Source organism: Triplophysa rosa, linkage group LG20 (assembly GCF_024868665.1).
Source record: "Triplophysa rosa linkage group LG20, Trosa_1v2, whole genome shotgun sequence".
Taxonomy (NCBI): Eukaryota; Metazoa; Chordata; class Actinopteri; order Cypriniformes; family Nemacheilidae; genus Triplophysa; species Triplophysa rosa.
The window spans coordinates 6,887,629-6,904,820 of NC_079909.1; the positions used below are offsets into that span (position 1 = coordinate 6,887,629).

Genomic DNA, 17,192 nt, shown 5'->3' on the forward strand with positions numbered 1-17,192 from the left:
AATGTATGTTGTCTTGAAGAGATCAGCTTTGAGTTCAACTATCGCTTTTATGAAGTGTTGAAACAGAAAGGGCGGAAGGTTTCGTAAGTCCTTTGTATTGTTACTAACCGCCCCATGAAAATTTTGTGTTCTTGTGTGCAACATATCACCTGAACATGTGTAAATAAATATTAAGATGTCTAAATTCCTACGTTAAAGGGATAGTTCACCCAAAAAATGTAAATGTTGTAATCAATTACTCAGCCTCAAGTTCTTTCAAAACTGTACACATTTTATTACTCCTCTGAACACAAAAGAAGATATTTGGAAGAATGTTTGTAACCGAACAGTTCTGGAGCACCATTGACTTCCATAGTAAGAAACAAAACTACTATGGTAGTCTATGGTGCCCCAGAAGTCTTTGGTTTTATTCTAAATATCTTCTTTTGTGTTCAGAGGAGCAATAACATTCATATAGGTTTGAAACAACTTGAGGGTGAGTAAATGAGGACAGAATTTTCATTTTTTGGTGAACGATCCCTTTAAAACGCTAGGCCTATTAATATGTTTTTATGCCTGACGAATGAAGTTTATATTTGAAGAGTTGCAAAAGCAGCTAATGTTTTTAAAATTTGTTTTATTGTGCATTCCATTTAATATCAATCAAACTGCGGTTGGGTTGTTTTGACTAACTAAAAAATAGCATATTATTGTGATATATTATGATAACATATTAAAAACATTTTTGAAAATATTAAAAAGCGGAGTTATCTTTATTTAAAATGTATGCAAAAAGGAAATAAACTAGCATAACTTAAAAGTACACACCTGTTTTTTTTTTTTTTTTACAAAAATTCGACAGCAATCGTTAAAATATAAGTTCTGAATTTAAGATAATTCGTTAACGGAATAACTCGTTCTCGCGAGATTTGATTTAAAGTCCCGTGAGTCACGCTTGTGTAGTGACGTCGGGGGCGTTCGTCTGAGGAGAACCTGTAACAGGAGAAAAGAAGAAATTCGCACAATAAGTCTCGCGCTTTGCTCAGCGACTCCTGAAGGAACAGACTTTACGCGCGTGTACGATCTCCAGCCACTGCGCATATGCGTTTAACTCGTGTTTTTCGATGCACGAGGATAGGATTGTGAACCTGGAGGTTGCGCTTTTGTTTCGTTAGTTTTTTTTGTTCACGTTAAAGCACTGCGATCGATCGACTGAGAGCAGCACAGAAGTTTCCGCTCCTCTTCAGGAATGTCCCAGAAGGAGAGACCCATTTTCTACCGACAGGAGCTCAACAAGACCATATGGGAGGTACCGGAGAGGTACAAGAATTTGTCACCCGTGGGTTCCGGAGCTTATGGATCCGTATGGTAAATATCCGCGCTGGATGTCGTGTGCATAACAAGATCTGTCTGCATAACAAGATCTTTCTGCTCGAGTATTCAGGCCTCTTGCACTTGTTTTTCTGGGGCTGTTTGTAGAGACTCATGTTGCAGCCGTGCTTGCAATAAAAGGTGTGCTGAAGTTGAGGAAGAAAGATACTCTTTGCAAACGCGTAACGTTCTTGTTTTTGCACCAGCATGAAAACTCGATGGTATGTTTTGGTGTTGCAGAGCTGTCAGAAAGAGTAGATTAAGTGCACTTAAAAGTGCGCATATGTTGTGGCTGCTTGCTCGGCTCGGCTTTAACGTTACATGCACGAGTACAGCTGGAGGGCGTTTTGCAACGAAAGACAAGCAAGTTAGATTTTTCCCAAAATGTCGTGGTGACCGGTTTAGTCCACTTAAATGACAGCCTGCTATTTACTTTCTTATAAAATAAAAAGGTAAACATGATATTTACAGTTGCTTATGTGGAATTGCGTATAACTTAAAGGTTCCAGGTAAACGCGCATGTAAATTTGAAGGATTAAACTCACTTCAGTATAGAAAAATAACATAATTAAGGTGGAAAGACATATAATCTGAGGCAAAGATAGCAAAAATATTGCATTTAATGGTTAATGCATGTTCATTTCACCGGACTCCTGGACGTGGAAGTGGCATAACGTTATAATTTAGGCCGTGCACATTGTGCATGCTACACGAGTCTGGCCGCGAGGACGAAATGATGTCACTCTTCGCTCTGACTCATAATTCCAGGATTAGGTGGTCTCAACACCGAGCTGGTTAGTCACACTTACAAGGATTCTAAGATGTTGTAAATATTACACGAGTTACTCCAAAGAGTCATTTAGATGTTGTGCGCGCGCACTTTCTTAGCAGGTGACTGAATGATGTTGCACAGAACTGAAACTTGGGGGTTTTCAGGAAGGGAAAAGCCCATGTTGCTTTGAAAGCTGACAGCAGGGTCGAACCACGAGCAGCAGCTGAAAACGTGCCTGCATCAAAAGCCCCATTCCGTTTGATATTCCTGGACGGTCACTGATCATATTCTAGCCATGTCCTCTGTCGGTGAGATATAAATAGTGCTTTTTCGCGTTTGTTCCCAGGACGTCTCAGCCTGGAAAGTCAAGAAGTGCATGCATGCTGAGTGACAATCATTCCCACTCTCATTCAGAGCTCCAGGGCCCCTGTCATGTGTTGCTAGGCATTCAGGAAGCCCCCAGTCATGTTTAATATAAAACTCGGCTACGGTCTTCCGGAAAGCCATTTCATTATTGCAGTGTTTTATGATCTGAGTGTATTATAGTTTGTTTTGTAAACTGGCCATATGTTGCACTGTAACGCTGTTGGGTTGACCTGTTTCAACCTGTCAAAGATGCAGAGATTCGCACAGGTCTATAGTTCAGTAGGCTTTGACTGGGACATCTGCGTAACACAAAATTAGACTGCGCAGAAAGAAACTAGTCTGGATTCCTTTTATTTGACTTCAGCACGCTGAACATCCTGCACATGTGTCAAGAACATGTTGTACAGTCAAAACAGCAAAAGCACATTATTTACTTGGTTTAATCCGAGGTGCTTTGGGCACAGGGAGTGCAGCCTTTGACTAATGCTGCTCTCAAACTGGAAACGCCTTTGGCCTACTTTGGTCCTGTTTTGCTGGAGTTTGTTGTTCTTCATTCGGTACAAGTTCTTCATGATTTAGCCAAGGTTGAATTGAAGCCATAACTACGTTTGTCTCGCTGCCCATTGTCTTAGAGTTAAAGGAATGTTCTGCTGGGTTATGGCTCACTTATGACTCTGTCTTGGAAGTGCTGCCGAGTACCATAGGAAATAATTTGCGCTTTTAAATAATTATTTAAATACTTTTTAGTAGTCGATTTATTAAAGAGCTTATGTTATTGTTTCATTGCAAAAACTGCGTTATTTAAAAAGTTATCCTGTCCAATAGGGCTGTGCGATTTGGGGAAAATATCTAATTGCGATATTTTTGACAGACATTGCGATTGCGATTTGATTTGCGATTTTAACTTTTCTAATTCAAGCATCAATTCAATATTGTTGTGTGGAGCACAGTATGGGTATAGTTACCCTGAAAGAAAACAACAACAAAAAAAACATTTAATTGTTTCCATTAAAACCATTACAAAATTAATTTTTGTAGTGTGCTTTGGGCATTATTCAAACAGGGCTTACTGTTGTTCAATTGGTTCCCAACTTCCAGATTACATCACACCAATAGAATCCAAATACCAGTGTACACTATTATAGTTTCCATTAAAACAAATACAACACCCATTATAACCCTTAAATCCACAACATTTTCTATTGTGTTAGTGAATTATTAAAATAGTTCATAGTTTACATAGGCTGATTTATTATTTTTTAAGTATGTGGGATTTTTTAAAACAAGTAAAAAATGTGCTGAATGTTTAATTTCATCCAAGTGAAATTAGCAAAACAGTTAGATAGAATTTACATTTGATTGAAACGCGGAGCTAGGCGTGAGTTGACACAGGGTGCGCGCGTGCGTCAAGCCTCGTCCATATTGCCAGATGCCCGTGTGGAGCCGGACTCAAGTACTATAAACGTCATTACGAAACAGGCTGTGTGTGCGCGTCAAGTTTAAACGGCTCGTCCGCGAGACGCGCGATTACGACACAGGCTGTGTGTGCGGTCTTCTGAATTGGACGGTTCTTTAGTATTTATTTGCCTAATATGATCGATCTGACTCTGCAGATGCCATAATAACACACACTCTCTCTCTCCTGCCTTCTGTTTGTTTGTTTTTTTAATGACGGACGTTTATGCAGTTGGCTAGGGCAGTGCTGATTGGGCATAACGGAGGTGCGCTCACTCAGTTGGTTAGCAAGAATGCCACTCAAAGCGGGCTTGGAACAGACGCGTTTCCTATTTTTCACATCGCTTCCACATCGCAGCCTCTTGCGATTAGCAAATCGCAACGTCTCACATCGCGATTGCGATTCGATTTCGATTAATCGTTCAGCCCTACTGTCCAAATATTTTGGTGGTGAGGCTGCTTTTCTTTGCGGATCAACTTTTGGTTGTGTGATTGATTTCATTTCTGAGGATGCATTTTCTCTGTGTGCAGTATAGTGCAAAAGCTAACCTAATCATAAGATCATATTCATAACTGCAGTTTATATGTTGGATTTAAATATGCACACATTTTTTTTGTGTAAAAATGCAACATGACTACAATTGCGGCAAAACTGACACAAAATGCTGCATTATGCTGGATTATGCATGCCAGGCATTATGCATTATGCATGCAAGTTGGTTGGTGACATCACTTTGTAAAGAAACGCGTAGGCCTAATATGAATGTGCATGATATTACAGTTTACACCAGTGTTTCACAAGGTGGTCCCAGCTTACTTCATGGGGGCCTCTCAAGATGACTAATATTTCAAAATCAAAGAAAATGAGCATTCAAATGCATTATAAAAAAACAAAAAACAATTTTTCTTATTTTTATAATGTTATAAAACATTATAACATATTTTTAAAAATATTTTATTGGGTAGAAATCTTTGCAAAATTTTGAGTTTTTGTAAGTGGGGTGTGTGAGGCTTTATTGTTGAAAACAATGGGGTGCCTTGGTTGAGAACCCCATGACACATTGGGCTCTACACTGCGACCGACCCCATCTTAACTCATAACCCATTTAAATACAATAAAAAAACTAAAACTACCAAATGTGCCTCCATGTATATATTATGTGACATTATGCACAGCGATCGGCTGCTTTTCATATTAGTGAGCGGTGTTTCCATATGAGAAAGGAAAATACGCGTACGTGCCCTTTAGTGCTTTGCTTTTTTACTTTCGGTTCTGAGGTGATGTCCTTAGTCTGTGGCTGTGCGACTAGTGCTAGGGGTGTGACGAGATCTCGTGGCACGAGATCAATCGGATCTCACGCCACGAGATCTCGTCACACCCCTAGCATTAACATCTAAAACTTGTGGAAAACGCAGGATACGCCACTTTCTCACCATCTCCCGTCGCTCACACTCGTAATTTGACAGACTAAGACAGAGAGTCGCGACTTCAGAAATGCAGCCAGTATGAAATGCGTGCATCATCCGCGCTCACGGCGCTTGCTTGTGCATCCAGTGTCCACTGTCCAATCACAAAAACGCATTTTTGTGACAGTTTGGGATGACAGTTTGGGAACCACATACTGTGAGAGCTGAAGTCGAAATGAAGAGTAGTCAATGGACGGACCGCCCACTATATATGATATTGAATATATATGAATATTTCCAAAGAGTTATTACTGAAACAATTTATTAAAGTGCAGCGTGTGATCTCCCTCTTTCGTTGCAGTTTGAGAGCTGAATGTAACAAAGGCAAGACACAAAGTTCACACGAGACTAATGTGCAGTTTGATTTCATCGTTTGTAAATCTCAAATCAAATGTTATTAGGCATATGTATGTATATTTCATATATTTTAGTGATTCCCTGCGTGTGTTTGTCTGTATTCTGTGGTGGACAGTAGGCTACAGTATAATAATGTTATTCAGTTAAACTTGGCGCAGTGATATGAAACTCTAATGATGTTGACAGATCTGGAACTACTTTATAGGTGTACGCTTCCTGAAAAACAATGCACACCCTTAGAATGTTTGCCAGCCAATCAAAATGAAGCATTCAATAGCCCCCCTTGGTACAATCAATAATAACCAAAAAGGTTAGTTTATCATGCTTTCCCATACTTTGTGCATTCTATACGGTGTTAAATGAATCTTTTTTTTTTAACTTCAATTGTCTGCGCTCCTAAATGTTTAAATTAAAAATCCTAAAAATATAAGTTACCGTAGAGCCCTGACACAGATGGGTTTTTTTTACATTCACTTTCTCAAAAGTATGCGTTGCCTTGTAAATGACATAAGTTGAAAATGATGTTCTGTGGCCCCTATAACCCAATTTGCAAAAAAGATATTGGTTAAAAATAAACAAATATCAGTTATTGAGCAAGTACATAAAAGATCAACTTGGAATAATGATTTATAATTTGATCTGTCGGGTATTCATTTTTTTTGGAAAATGTGGGAAGTGTCAGATTGACTTATACAGATCTAAAGTAACCTGCACATTTATATTTCAAATAGACTTTCTTTAGTAATTTCATTATTCTAAAATTTATGATTTTTCTGTAGTATTTTACAGCTTTCTAATGTGCATTAAAGTCTCCGTGAACCGGAAGTTGCGATCTTATTACTTCTGTATTTTGACGCATTTCCGAGTGAAATGGAATTTTGAATGGGACAAATAGTGAGCGTGTCTTTCGTATTTCTCTGTGATTTGATTGGCTGTATAAAAACAGCCGCTGCATTTTGAATTGGAACTGGCAGTAGACTGACAGTTGAATGGGAGGAGTTAACGGATGCTCCGCCCAAGCCATCTAACATACGTCATTCTAAAGCCCATTGCACATTGAGTCTGAAATTTGCATCCGAAATTTCCACACGTTAAAAAATAAATACAATCTCGCGTTGTGTCAATCACATTTACACACTCCGATCTTTTCGTCCGTCATAAAAAAATTCGGACTGGGTTTGATTTTCTGCATTTTTCGCATCCGTAGCAAGCACGTTGAGAGGCCTTTTTTAACAATTCAGAGACACCGTACAAACGAGTGCCAAATACGAAAAAACGCATACGAAAATTTCAGACTGTATGTGCAAAGGCCTTTAGATGGATAGTCATTACAGGAAGGAAGTGCATTTTCAGATTTTAACTGAAGATTATGAGGGAACACGATTTTTAAAAAGAGAATGACCCACATTGATAAACTATTTACAATAAACGCTGCAATATTTCATGAAAAAATAGGCTTTGTAATTTTTTATTTCACTGGGACTTTAACAAATTGTATACATTTATGTATTTGTGAATATTTTAAATGAGATTGATATGTAATATGTTAGTTCTATAATTGTTATCTTTGTAATTATCTTATATATTTTACTTTTAGCGAGTTGGTTGTGATTATATTCACTCCTGAGCCAAAGGAGTACGTCCAGGTCAAGATACATCAGCGTGTCCTGGTTAGATAGAGAAATGGGACTTTTCCTACACGCTGCTGTGGTGGTTTCCCATCTTTCACAATCATCACGGAGTCACTGGCTCCACTCTGCGTACCAAACGTTTTTTCTGTTGGATCAAACCCAGCGTGCATGTAGAAAACATGCTCTGTCTACTTACTTTTATTTAAACAAAGCTGCACGACCATCATATATCACTTTACTACCTGAAAGTAAAGCTTGCTTATGCCATCTGCTCACAATTCTTGTAAGTAGATATGTCCCATAAACACCACACCCATGAGAGACTGAAGTGGAGAGGGTTCAACTATGCCTTTCGCAGTCGAGCTGGTTCGAGTCACGCACGGCTTGTTATGTAAGGCCAAGAACAGCATTTCTACAAGACTCGGCAATAAAGACTTCGAGTAAACATCACAAGTGTTAACCCTGCATATGATTTATCTTGGCAAGTCCTATCTGTACTCAAGTTTGTATGAGCTCTTGTGTGGCCATTTCTTTCAAGGGTGTGATGGTACAATAGTGCTGGAAATGGCACGTGACATAGTTTGAAAAGATTGTGCATGTCTAATGTGTCTAGTGTTGTGTAATGTGTATATATAGGTGTATGTTGCATATGTGTACACATTTTTATTTTTGGATGAACTGTACATCTCTTTGTATTCTGGTGTCTTGTGGTTTTGGTGAGGGCTTATTATTTGTCTGGGTCGGCAGACGCTGTGGTGAGAGAACACTATTAGTGCACCAAACTTTGTATCCTTATATCGACGAGACTGGCCTACTTAGATTTCCTGGAAATACAATTCGCTCTTTTGATCAGACCAGACTGCCATTGTAACCACATGGTTCCAAAGATCATTTGGAAAACGTAACTATAGCTTAGAGGCATTTTGGTACGCGGTTTGTTTTTTACCCCTATATTTGTTAAATGGTGAAGATTTGCATTATGGGAGTGTTCGTATATATCTGGCGATGATAAAACCGACATAAATCCTGTAGGCTTGCTATTTAAGGAGAAGCTCAAGATGTATTTTAGGGGCAGAATTTATTGAAACTCTAGGGTGGTCCTTTTTTGATTCAAGCCTGGATGTAACCAAAAGTGTCTGTTTTTATCTTGTGGTCCGTGTTGCTAACAGCATCGTGTTTATCCACAGCTCGGCATATGACGCAAAGTCGGACCTGAAGATCGCGGTCAAGAAGCTGTCCCGGCCGTTCCAGTCTATCATCCACGCCAAGCGCACGTACAGAGAACTGCGGCTGCTGAAGCACATGAAACACGAGAATGTAAGAAGGATTTTACTACCTGCACGTCTGCCACCCACTCCGTCTTTCCTCACCTTCATTCATAATGTGAATGCTTCTTTGAATTCATTCAAGCTTTTACGTGTTTTTGTATTTCCTGTACTGATCTTGCAGGAAAATCTGCGTAATTCTACAGATGGGAATTTAACCACCTTGAAATGCATTCAACTTGGCTTTGGTTGGCGAAAATGATGCTCATGTGGGTGATGCAGGCTAGATTCCAGCCTGCAACATATCACCCTGTCTGACTTTCAATATTTTCTTGTTTTTCTACCAGTCTAATAATAATGTAAAAACTGTATCCAGCAGTGTTACTCTTTTAGCTATTCTCTGATTTCCTCTTTCCTTACTATTAAAGAAAGCACACATCCCGGTGGGAGATTCATGTGCATTATGAAACTCGATCGATCGCTGTCTTTGAGCTAATGATGAGAGAGTGGGGAAAGATTGTCTGCTGTTAATGCATAACATGCCATGTGCCCTCTTAGGAAATCGTAAAAGCATGAAGCACACATTATTATACTTTTGTGCGATGTCAGGGGAGAGTTAAAGGCCTGGCTGTTGTTTTTGAGGCTGGCACACAGATGCAGATTGTGTCTCTGCAGTGCAGATTATCTTATTTGCCTGCTGTTGTCAAGGCAGTCTAGTGCTTTTGCATAAGAGAATACAGTATTTTGCCTTTTGGACAGAACCCACAGAAATCTGTGCAGCCTGCCAGCCTTTGTCTGAGCGTGGGTGAAACTCTATGCTGGATCTGAGCCACCCACTCTCTCTCTCTCTCTCACACTATCATTTTTCTTGCTTGCTTGCACTTTTACAATTGCTGGCACTGTTCGCCTTTCTTACAGATGTTAACGTTCAATAAAGTCGTTAAAATGGTTAATTTATTGGCTTTTCAAATATCTTGTCCCTTTTATTTAACAATTTGTGGCAACAGTGGTACTACCCAAGTCATACAACTAAATGTGGCCAGTTAAAGGGAGAGTTAGAAAGTTAGAAATTCTGTCAATTATACACCCTCATTTTATTCAAAAACGTATCACTTTCTTTCTTCTTTGAAACACCGAAGATATTTTGAGAAATGTCTCAAGTGGTTTTGCGCCCATACAATGGAAGTCAATGGGGCCAGTGTTGTTCGGTGACCAACATTCTTCAAAATATCTTCTTTTGTGTTCTGCAGATGAAGGAAAGTCATAGAGGTTTGAAATGACAAGAGGGTGAGTAAACGAAAGAATTTTCATTTTTTGGTGAACTGTCCCTTGAAGATGGTTGCAGGTTCCCACCCTTGACTATCAACTGTCACTTTGTGTATTGCATGTCATTTTGCGTGCACCAGTGCTGACTTTGATGTTATTGTGGGTACAAGTGCATTGACAGTGTAGTTGGTATGAAATGCAGAAGCTGTTCTTGCAGAGCGAAAGATAAAGGTGATACCCACACACATTAATAAAGAAGTTCACAGAGGATGTTCACAAACTGAACCATCAGAACTTGCACTGCATTTGCCATTTCCTCAGATGGGAACCACAGTCGGCCACAGCTTACAACATGAAAAAAAAATCAAACAACAGCAGTCATTACAGCGATTGATGTGATCTATCGAAATAATGGTCTAGAGCTGCAATTGATGAACAATGTGATAACTTGCTAAATTATATATATATATATATATGAAGAGTTTATTTCCAAAAAGAAATAACTTAAAAAAAAAAAAAAAAAATTATTGTGCATTCCAATTAATATCAATCAAACTGCAGTTGGTTTGTTTTGATTTAAGCCATAATAACTCAAGAAAACAGCTAACTAACACAATGAAAACATGTGTTCTCTTTTTGAAAATAAACTCTTCATATACAAACCCGATTCCAAAAAAGTTGGGACACTGTACAAATTGTGAATAAAAAAGGAATGCAATAATTTACGAATCTCATAAACTTATATTTTATTCACAATAGAATATAGATAACATATCAAATGTTGAAAGTGAGACATTTTGAAATGTCATGCCAAATATTGGCTCATTTTGGATTTCATGAGAGCTACACATTCCAAAAAAGTTGGGACAGGTAGCAATAAGAGGCCGGAAAAGTTAAATGTACATATAAGGAACAGCTGGAGGACCAATTTGCAACTTATTAGGTCAATTGGCAACATGATTGGGTATAAAAAGAGCCTCTCAGAGTGGCAGTGTCTCTCAGAAGTCAAGATGGGCAGAGGATCACCAATTCCCCCAATGCTGCGGCGAAAAATAGTGGAGCAATATCAGAAAGGAGTTTGAAGTTATCATCATCTACAGTGCATAATATCATCCAAAGATTCAGAGAATCTGGAACAATCTCTGTGCGTAACGTTAAAATGGACTGTGGCAAAGTGGAAAACTGTTCTGTGGTCAGACGAATCAAAATTTGAAGTTCTTTTTGGAAAACTGGGACGCCATGTCATCCGGACTAAAGAGGACAAGGACAACCCAAGTTGTTATCAGCGCTCAGTTCAGAAGCCTGCATCTCTGATGGTATGGGGTTGCATGAGTGCGTGTGGCATGGGCAGCTTACACATCTGGAAAGGCACCATCAATGCTGAAAGGTATATCCAAGTTCTAGAACAACATATGCTCCCATCCAGACGTCGTCTCTTTCAGGGAAGACCTTGCATTTTCCAACATGACAATGCCAGACCACATACTGCATCAATTACAACATCATGGCTGCGTAGAAGAAGGATCCGGGTACTGAAATGGCCAGCCTGCAGTCCAGATCTTTCACCCATAGAAAACATTTGGCGCATCATAAAGAGGAAGATGCGACAAAGAAGACCTAAGACAGTCGAGCAACTAGAAGCCTGTATTAGACAAGAATGGGACAACATTCCTATTCCTAAACTTGAGCAACTTGTCTCCTCAGTCCCCAGACGTTTGCAGACTGTTATAAAAAGAAGAGGGGATGCCACACAGTGGTAAACATGGCCTTGTCCCAACTTTTTTGAGATGTGTTGATGCCATGAAATTTAAAATCAACTTATTTTTCCCTTAAAATGATACATTCTCTCAGTTTAAACATTTGATATGTCATCTATGTTGTATTCTGAATAAAATATTGAAATTTGAAACTTCCACATCATTGCATTCTGTTTTTATTCACAATTTGTACAGTGTCCCAACTTTTTTGGAATCGGGTTTGTATATATAAATTAAGTTTTATTTAAAATATATTTTAAAGATCAACATTTGTTTTGCATTGTTTCTGGCAAAAGAAGAATCACTCTCTCTATCTCACCAGTCTCTTGGCTATCTGGATCCAAACTAAATTTAACAAGACATTAGTTTTTGATGTGTTAATTTATTGCACATGTTTGCAATATGCACATTTGCAATATTTTGATCATTTTCAATGTATCTTGCAGCCCTTTACTGGCTTGTCAGAAGTATTAATGTTCAAGAGTTTGGAAACGTGTAAAAAAAGTGAAGCCAAACGCCCCGTTCAGACCGCCAGCAACAAAGTGAAGTGATGTCATTCATTTCAATGGAGAGCCGGTGACTTGTTGAGATTTGCTCAACTTTATGCAAATGTGCCAACAAAATCTGTTTTACTGATTAGATCAGTTTTGTGAACCTTGTGCAGTTTTTGTGTTACCGATTTGTGCCTCTGTTGCGCCAGGAGTCGAATACACTGTAGACTTACAGTAAACCAAGCAGTCATTACACGTGTGTCCAACATGTCTGCACGGGCTTCACAGTCAGTTTCTAAATCATTTGACCTTGATCTTATAATCTTGCTGTGACTCAGACTAATTGTCCTTGACTCTTGTCTTTGTTTTAGGTAATCGGCCTTCTGGATGTTTTCACGCCCTCCACCAGCCTAGAAGAATTCAATGACGTGTGAGTATTCACCACTGTGCCACTTCTGCAACATGATTAAACAAACCGTCACTCTAGTATTCCCCACATCAGTGCTCAACGCTAAGGATTTTCTCTACTGGCCCGGTTGGGCAAGTGATTGGAATTTTTACTGGCCCTGCCAAAAATTTTCACTGGCCCCACCTTAAAAAGTAATAAATAAATAATATTGTCTAGTTATTGGTTTGTATGTTGTTTTTACCCATGTAATCTCTATAAAAAAGGTAATGATATAAAAACTATTAGCCTAACTGAAATTTCAAATACTGTTGAAGACAACTAAATCAGTATTAAAATAAAAAAGTAGTATGTGCAAAATACGGAGCCCTTTTAGGGACATGGTGGTGGGAAAAATAGAGGGAGAGAGGGAAGAGAAAAATATTTTTTAATTTGGCGTTATCTCGCAATGTTATAAAAGCTAGACCACTACCTGTTGAGAGAAAGAGAGAGGGTTAGTTTTTTTTTTTACATTTGTCTTTTAAGTATTCACAGAAGAGATGGGTTTTAAGTAGTTTTTTGAATGTTGTGAGAGATGTGGTTGACCGGACTGAGTTAGAAAGAATGTTCCACCAGGAAGGAGTTGTGAAGGAGAATGAGCGGGAGCGATTTACTGCCCTTATGAGAAGGCAATACAAGACGCCGCTGGTTTGCTGAACGCAGGGTTCTTGATGGGGTGTAGGAGTGTAGGAGGGTGTGAAAGTATGCCGGTGCAGATCCAGTGATAGTCCTGTAGGCAAGCATTAGTGACTTGAATCTGATACGGGCTTCAACCGGTAGCCAGTGGAGAGAGATGAAGAGGGCTGTCACATGAGCCCTTTTGGGCTGTTGGAAGACGAGGCGTGCTGCTGCGTTCTGAACCAGCTGGAGTGGTTTGATAGCCTTTGCAGGAAGACCAGCAAGGAGAGCATTGCAGTAGTCCAACTTTGAGATTACCAGGGCCTGGACAAGGAGTTGTGCCGCATGCTCAGTGAGATAGGGTCTAACCTTTCTAATGTTAAATAAGGCATATCGGCATGACCGCGTTGTCTTTGCAATGTGATCATTGAAGGTCAGCTGTTCATCAAATATGACTCAGAGGTTCCTGGCTGTTTTGGAAGGAGTGATTGTGGTATTGCCAAGTTGGATGGTGAGATCGTGTTGCACCGTGGGGTGTGCCGGAAACACAAGTAGTTCTGTCTTGGCAGGGTTCAGCTGGAGGTGATGCTCTTTCATCCAAGCTGAGATGTCTTCTAGGCAGGCTGTAATGCGAGCTGCTACAGTGGTATCGTCTGGGTGAAATGAGATGTAGATCTGGGTGTCGTCAGCATAACAGTGATACAAGAATCTGTGTGCCCATATGATGGGTCCCAAGGATGTCCTGTAGATGGAAAAAAGCAGCGGTCCAAGCACCGATCCCTGAGGGACCCCAGTGATCTTGTGGTGAGCAGTGGACAGCGAGCCCCTCCATGATACCCTGAAGGATCTGCCGGAGAGGTAGGATTTGAACCAGCGGAGAAGAGAGCCTGAGATTCCTAGAGATGACAGGGTTGCTAGCAGTATCTGGTGATTGACAGTGTCAAACGCTGCAGATAGGTCTAGCAGAATCAGGACCGAGGATTTAGATTCCGCCTTGGCTAGCCGCTGTGCTTCTGTGACCGATAGCAGTGCAGTCTCAGTGGAGTGGTTTGTTTTGAAGCCAGACTGCTTGTCATCCAGTAGTTTATTCTGGGATAGGTAGGAAGACACCTGGTTGAAAACTGCCCTTTCAAGTGTTTTCGCAAATAAATTGGATGCAAGAGACAGGTCTGTAACTGTCCGTAATAGAGGGGTTGGGCTGTGGGCTTCTTAAGAAGGGGCGTGATCTGGGCCTGTTTGAATGTGGATGGAAAAGTGCCGGTGAGCAGGTGTTGATGATGTGTGTGAGTGCTGGTGTGAGTGTGCTGGATATGGCCTGGAGGAGATGGGAGGGGATTGGGTCAAGGGGACAGGTGGTGGGGGTGCTGGAGAGAAGTTTGGTGACTTCAGTGTCAGTCCGTGGGGCGAAAGAGGATAATTCAATGTTTGAAGACACCTGGTTGAAAACTGCCAAGTGTTTTTGCAATAAATGGGAGGAGAGAGAAAGGTCTGTAACTGTCGGTAGTAGAGGGGTCCAATGTGGGTTTCTTAACAAAAATAAGAACTACAAAAATAGCCATTAATAATATAAATGTTACACACTGTAGTCTCACCAAATTCAGTTTACCCATTAATGCTCTCCTGCTGAATTTAAACTGGTTTTAGTTATACTACAGTATGTAGCACTGAAGTTAATGACTATTTTTAGTAGCCTAATGATCTTCGGGTTTTGCAATTTACAGACGATCCCTTCGGTCTTGTCTCAGCCGGCTCCCGCCTGAGATCAATACAAGGCTCGATTTGTGGAAAATTAAGTTGAAGTTCATTGTTTACGTTACATAGAATGAGGTGTCATTTGTGTTATAAGAACGTTTAGCTCACAAGTTATTGGTCTGGGAATCTGCGACTATAGACCAATGTTTATGTACGGAGCTAGTCTTCAGTTCTGACAGCAGGACATTAAACATGAAGTGTTTGTCCAAATATGTTTGCGAGAGAACGCAAAAGTTTTGCGAAATAACGCAAATATGTTTGCGAGGGAACGCAATGTTTCTCGTTGGAACGCAAAAGTTTTGCGAGAACGCAATTATTTTTACTTCCTTCTCATTTTTTCCACCACCATGTCCCTAAAAAGGCTCCGTACAAAAGCAATAGCACAAGTAAATGTAATAAAGCAAACATACAAATAAAAATAATGAGTGCTTTTCAGGTTGATCTAATAGTAGTACAGAAATAAAATAACCAAATGTAAAATAAGCATTTATAGTCTTTAATTAATTAAACCTTACTACAGTGAATGTTTTGTTCCTCTTCGTCCTTTGTTGTTTGATGTACGTTAAAAACAGATGTTTATTATGCAGCTGCCCCTTTAAGAGATGCACAGATGTAATAAACTGTAACACATGCTTTGTTTCCTGTTTACTGAAGACATAATGGATTACTTTTACAAGGATACTTCCAAATATGGGCATTTTGGCATAATTTTGTTTAAGACGACGTGAAAGAGAACTCAATTCAGTAGCCTATTTTGCGCTTTGTCGGAGATGTGTTTTTCCGGCAGCGCGCAAATCATACACCATCGAGTATCAAATCGCATTCTGTTTGCGTCGTGTTGAAATGTGTTGTATTATAGATGCTTGCAGGTCACAAATGCATGTCATCTCAAAATATTCCCGATAAAATGACAAGGATAGAGCTTCACAGCCAACAGAAAGCTGTTTTGCACACCGCAGTAATGACTTGGGCGTAGCTGCCACACCTTCGCGCGTTCCCGTGTAATTATTCGAGGTATAGGTGTCTCCATTGCACAACCCTGCGTTTACCTGCGTGACATTTAAATCAAGTAACAATCTACAAAAACAGGTACATTGTGTCCAGTTACAGGAATAATCTAAATTTCCTGCTCTGTTCTGATCTGGGAGGGGTGAAAAACATCGCACGTGCACGTGTTGGGAGTATCTGTGGCTACCATGGCAACAGGCCTGTAGCCATTCAATTTCCTTATAGTACATAGGCAATAATCTGCTCTTATTGCCTCATTTAACTGCCTACTGAAACGGCCCACACGAGAGCGAGAATCGACAACACGTTTATGCAATTCTAGATAATACTCATACTGTATGTGTAGTTTTGCATGTTTGAGGCGAGACTGTAAGCCTAGAATGTGTGATTAGAGTACATTTCCTTGGAGATTTCAGCTGGATATTTCTGCAGTTTTGAAGGCATGCGCTTACAGTGACGTAGATCTGACAGACTAGAGATCTGTTTACACAAAGACTGATGTCTGTATTGATAAATGTATTAACGTCCACACCAATGGACGTCATGTTTATTTTAAGGTTATGTGATGTAGTTGCACATTTTACATGTGCGAGCGCTTTAAACGTACTGTAAATGGATTTTGATTGGTTGTTAACTTTTTGTCGTTCATCTGCTGGACAAGTATTCACAATCTCAATGATTCCGTTCTTCTGTTTCGTATTCCATCTCTCTTTAGTCAGAACAAATTTTAAAACGTGCAACGTTGTCGTTCCCTGTACGAACAAGGTTATTGTAAATATAAATATTATTAAAAAAAACGAAATTAATAGAAAATTAGTAAAATTGGCTCTGCATATTAATAAATAATAAAAAAAGACAAAAACATGATAAAATAGCTAAACGTTAAATATAAAAATATAAAAGATAGTTTCTGTAATTTCTCTAAATCAAAACTGTGTATGAACATGCTTTAGATTTGTCAATGTTTACTCACATTTTATTTTTATTTATTTTCAAAATGTGTTTTTGGTTAAAATCAGTAAACCGTTTAAAAACTTGTCTTGTGGTCTATGCATTCTGTTTTCCTCTATTATGTTCAATATGTCTGTTTTTAAAATGGGATATAATGCCCAAAAAATAGCAGATGTGGTTTGAAAACAGCAAACTTACATCTAAAGGAACAGTTCACCCAAAAATGAAAAGTCCGTCATCA

General features: G+C 39.4%; 1 protein-coding gene across 2 annotated transcripts in view; it reads left to right on the forward strand.

Moving 5' to 3' along the window:
- Positions 1-944: 944 nt before the first annotated feature.
- mapk14b (mitogen-activated protein kinase 14b) overlaps positions 945-17,192 on the forward strand; it is a 29,599-nt gene continuing 13,351 nt past the window's right edge. Inside the window, exons 1-3 of one of the 2 annotated variants that reach the window (XM_057362889.1) lie at positions 945-1,347; positions 8,586-8,715; positions 12,549-12,607. In XM_057362889.1, coding sequence (XP_057218872.1) covers positions 1,229-1,347; positions 8,586-8,715; positions 12,549-12,607 — 308 coding nt within the window. In that variant the 5' untranslated portion in view covers positions 945-1,228. The remainder of the gene's footprint in view (positions 1,348-8,585; positions 8,716-12,548; positions 12,608-17,192) is intronic. The other variant, XM_057362888.1, reaches the window with a different exon arrangement.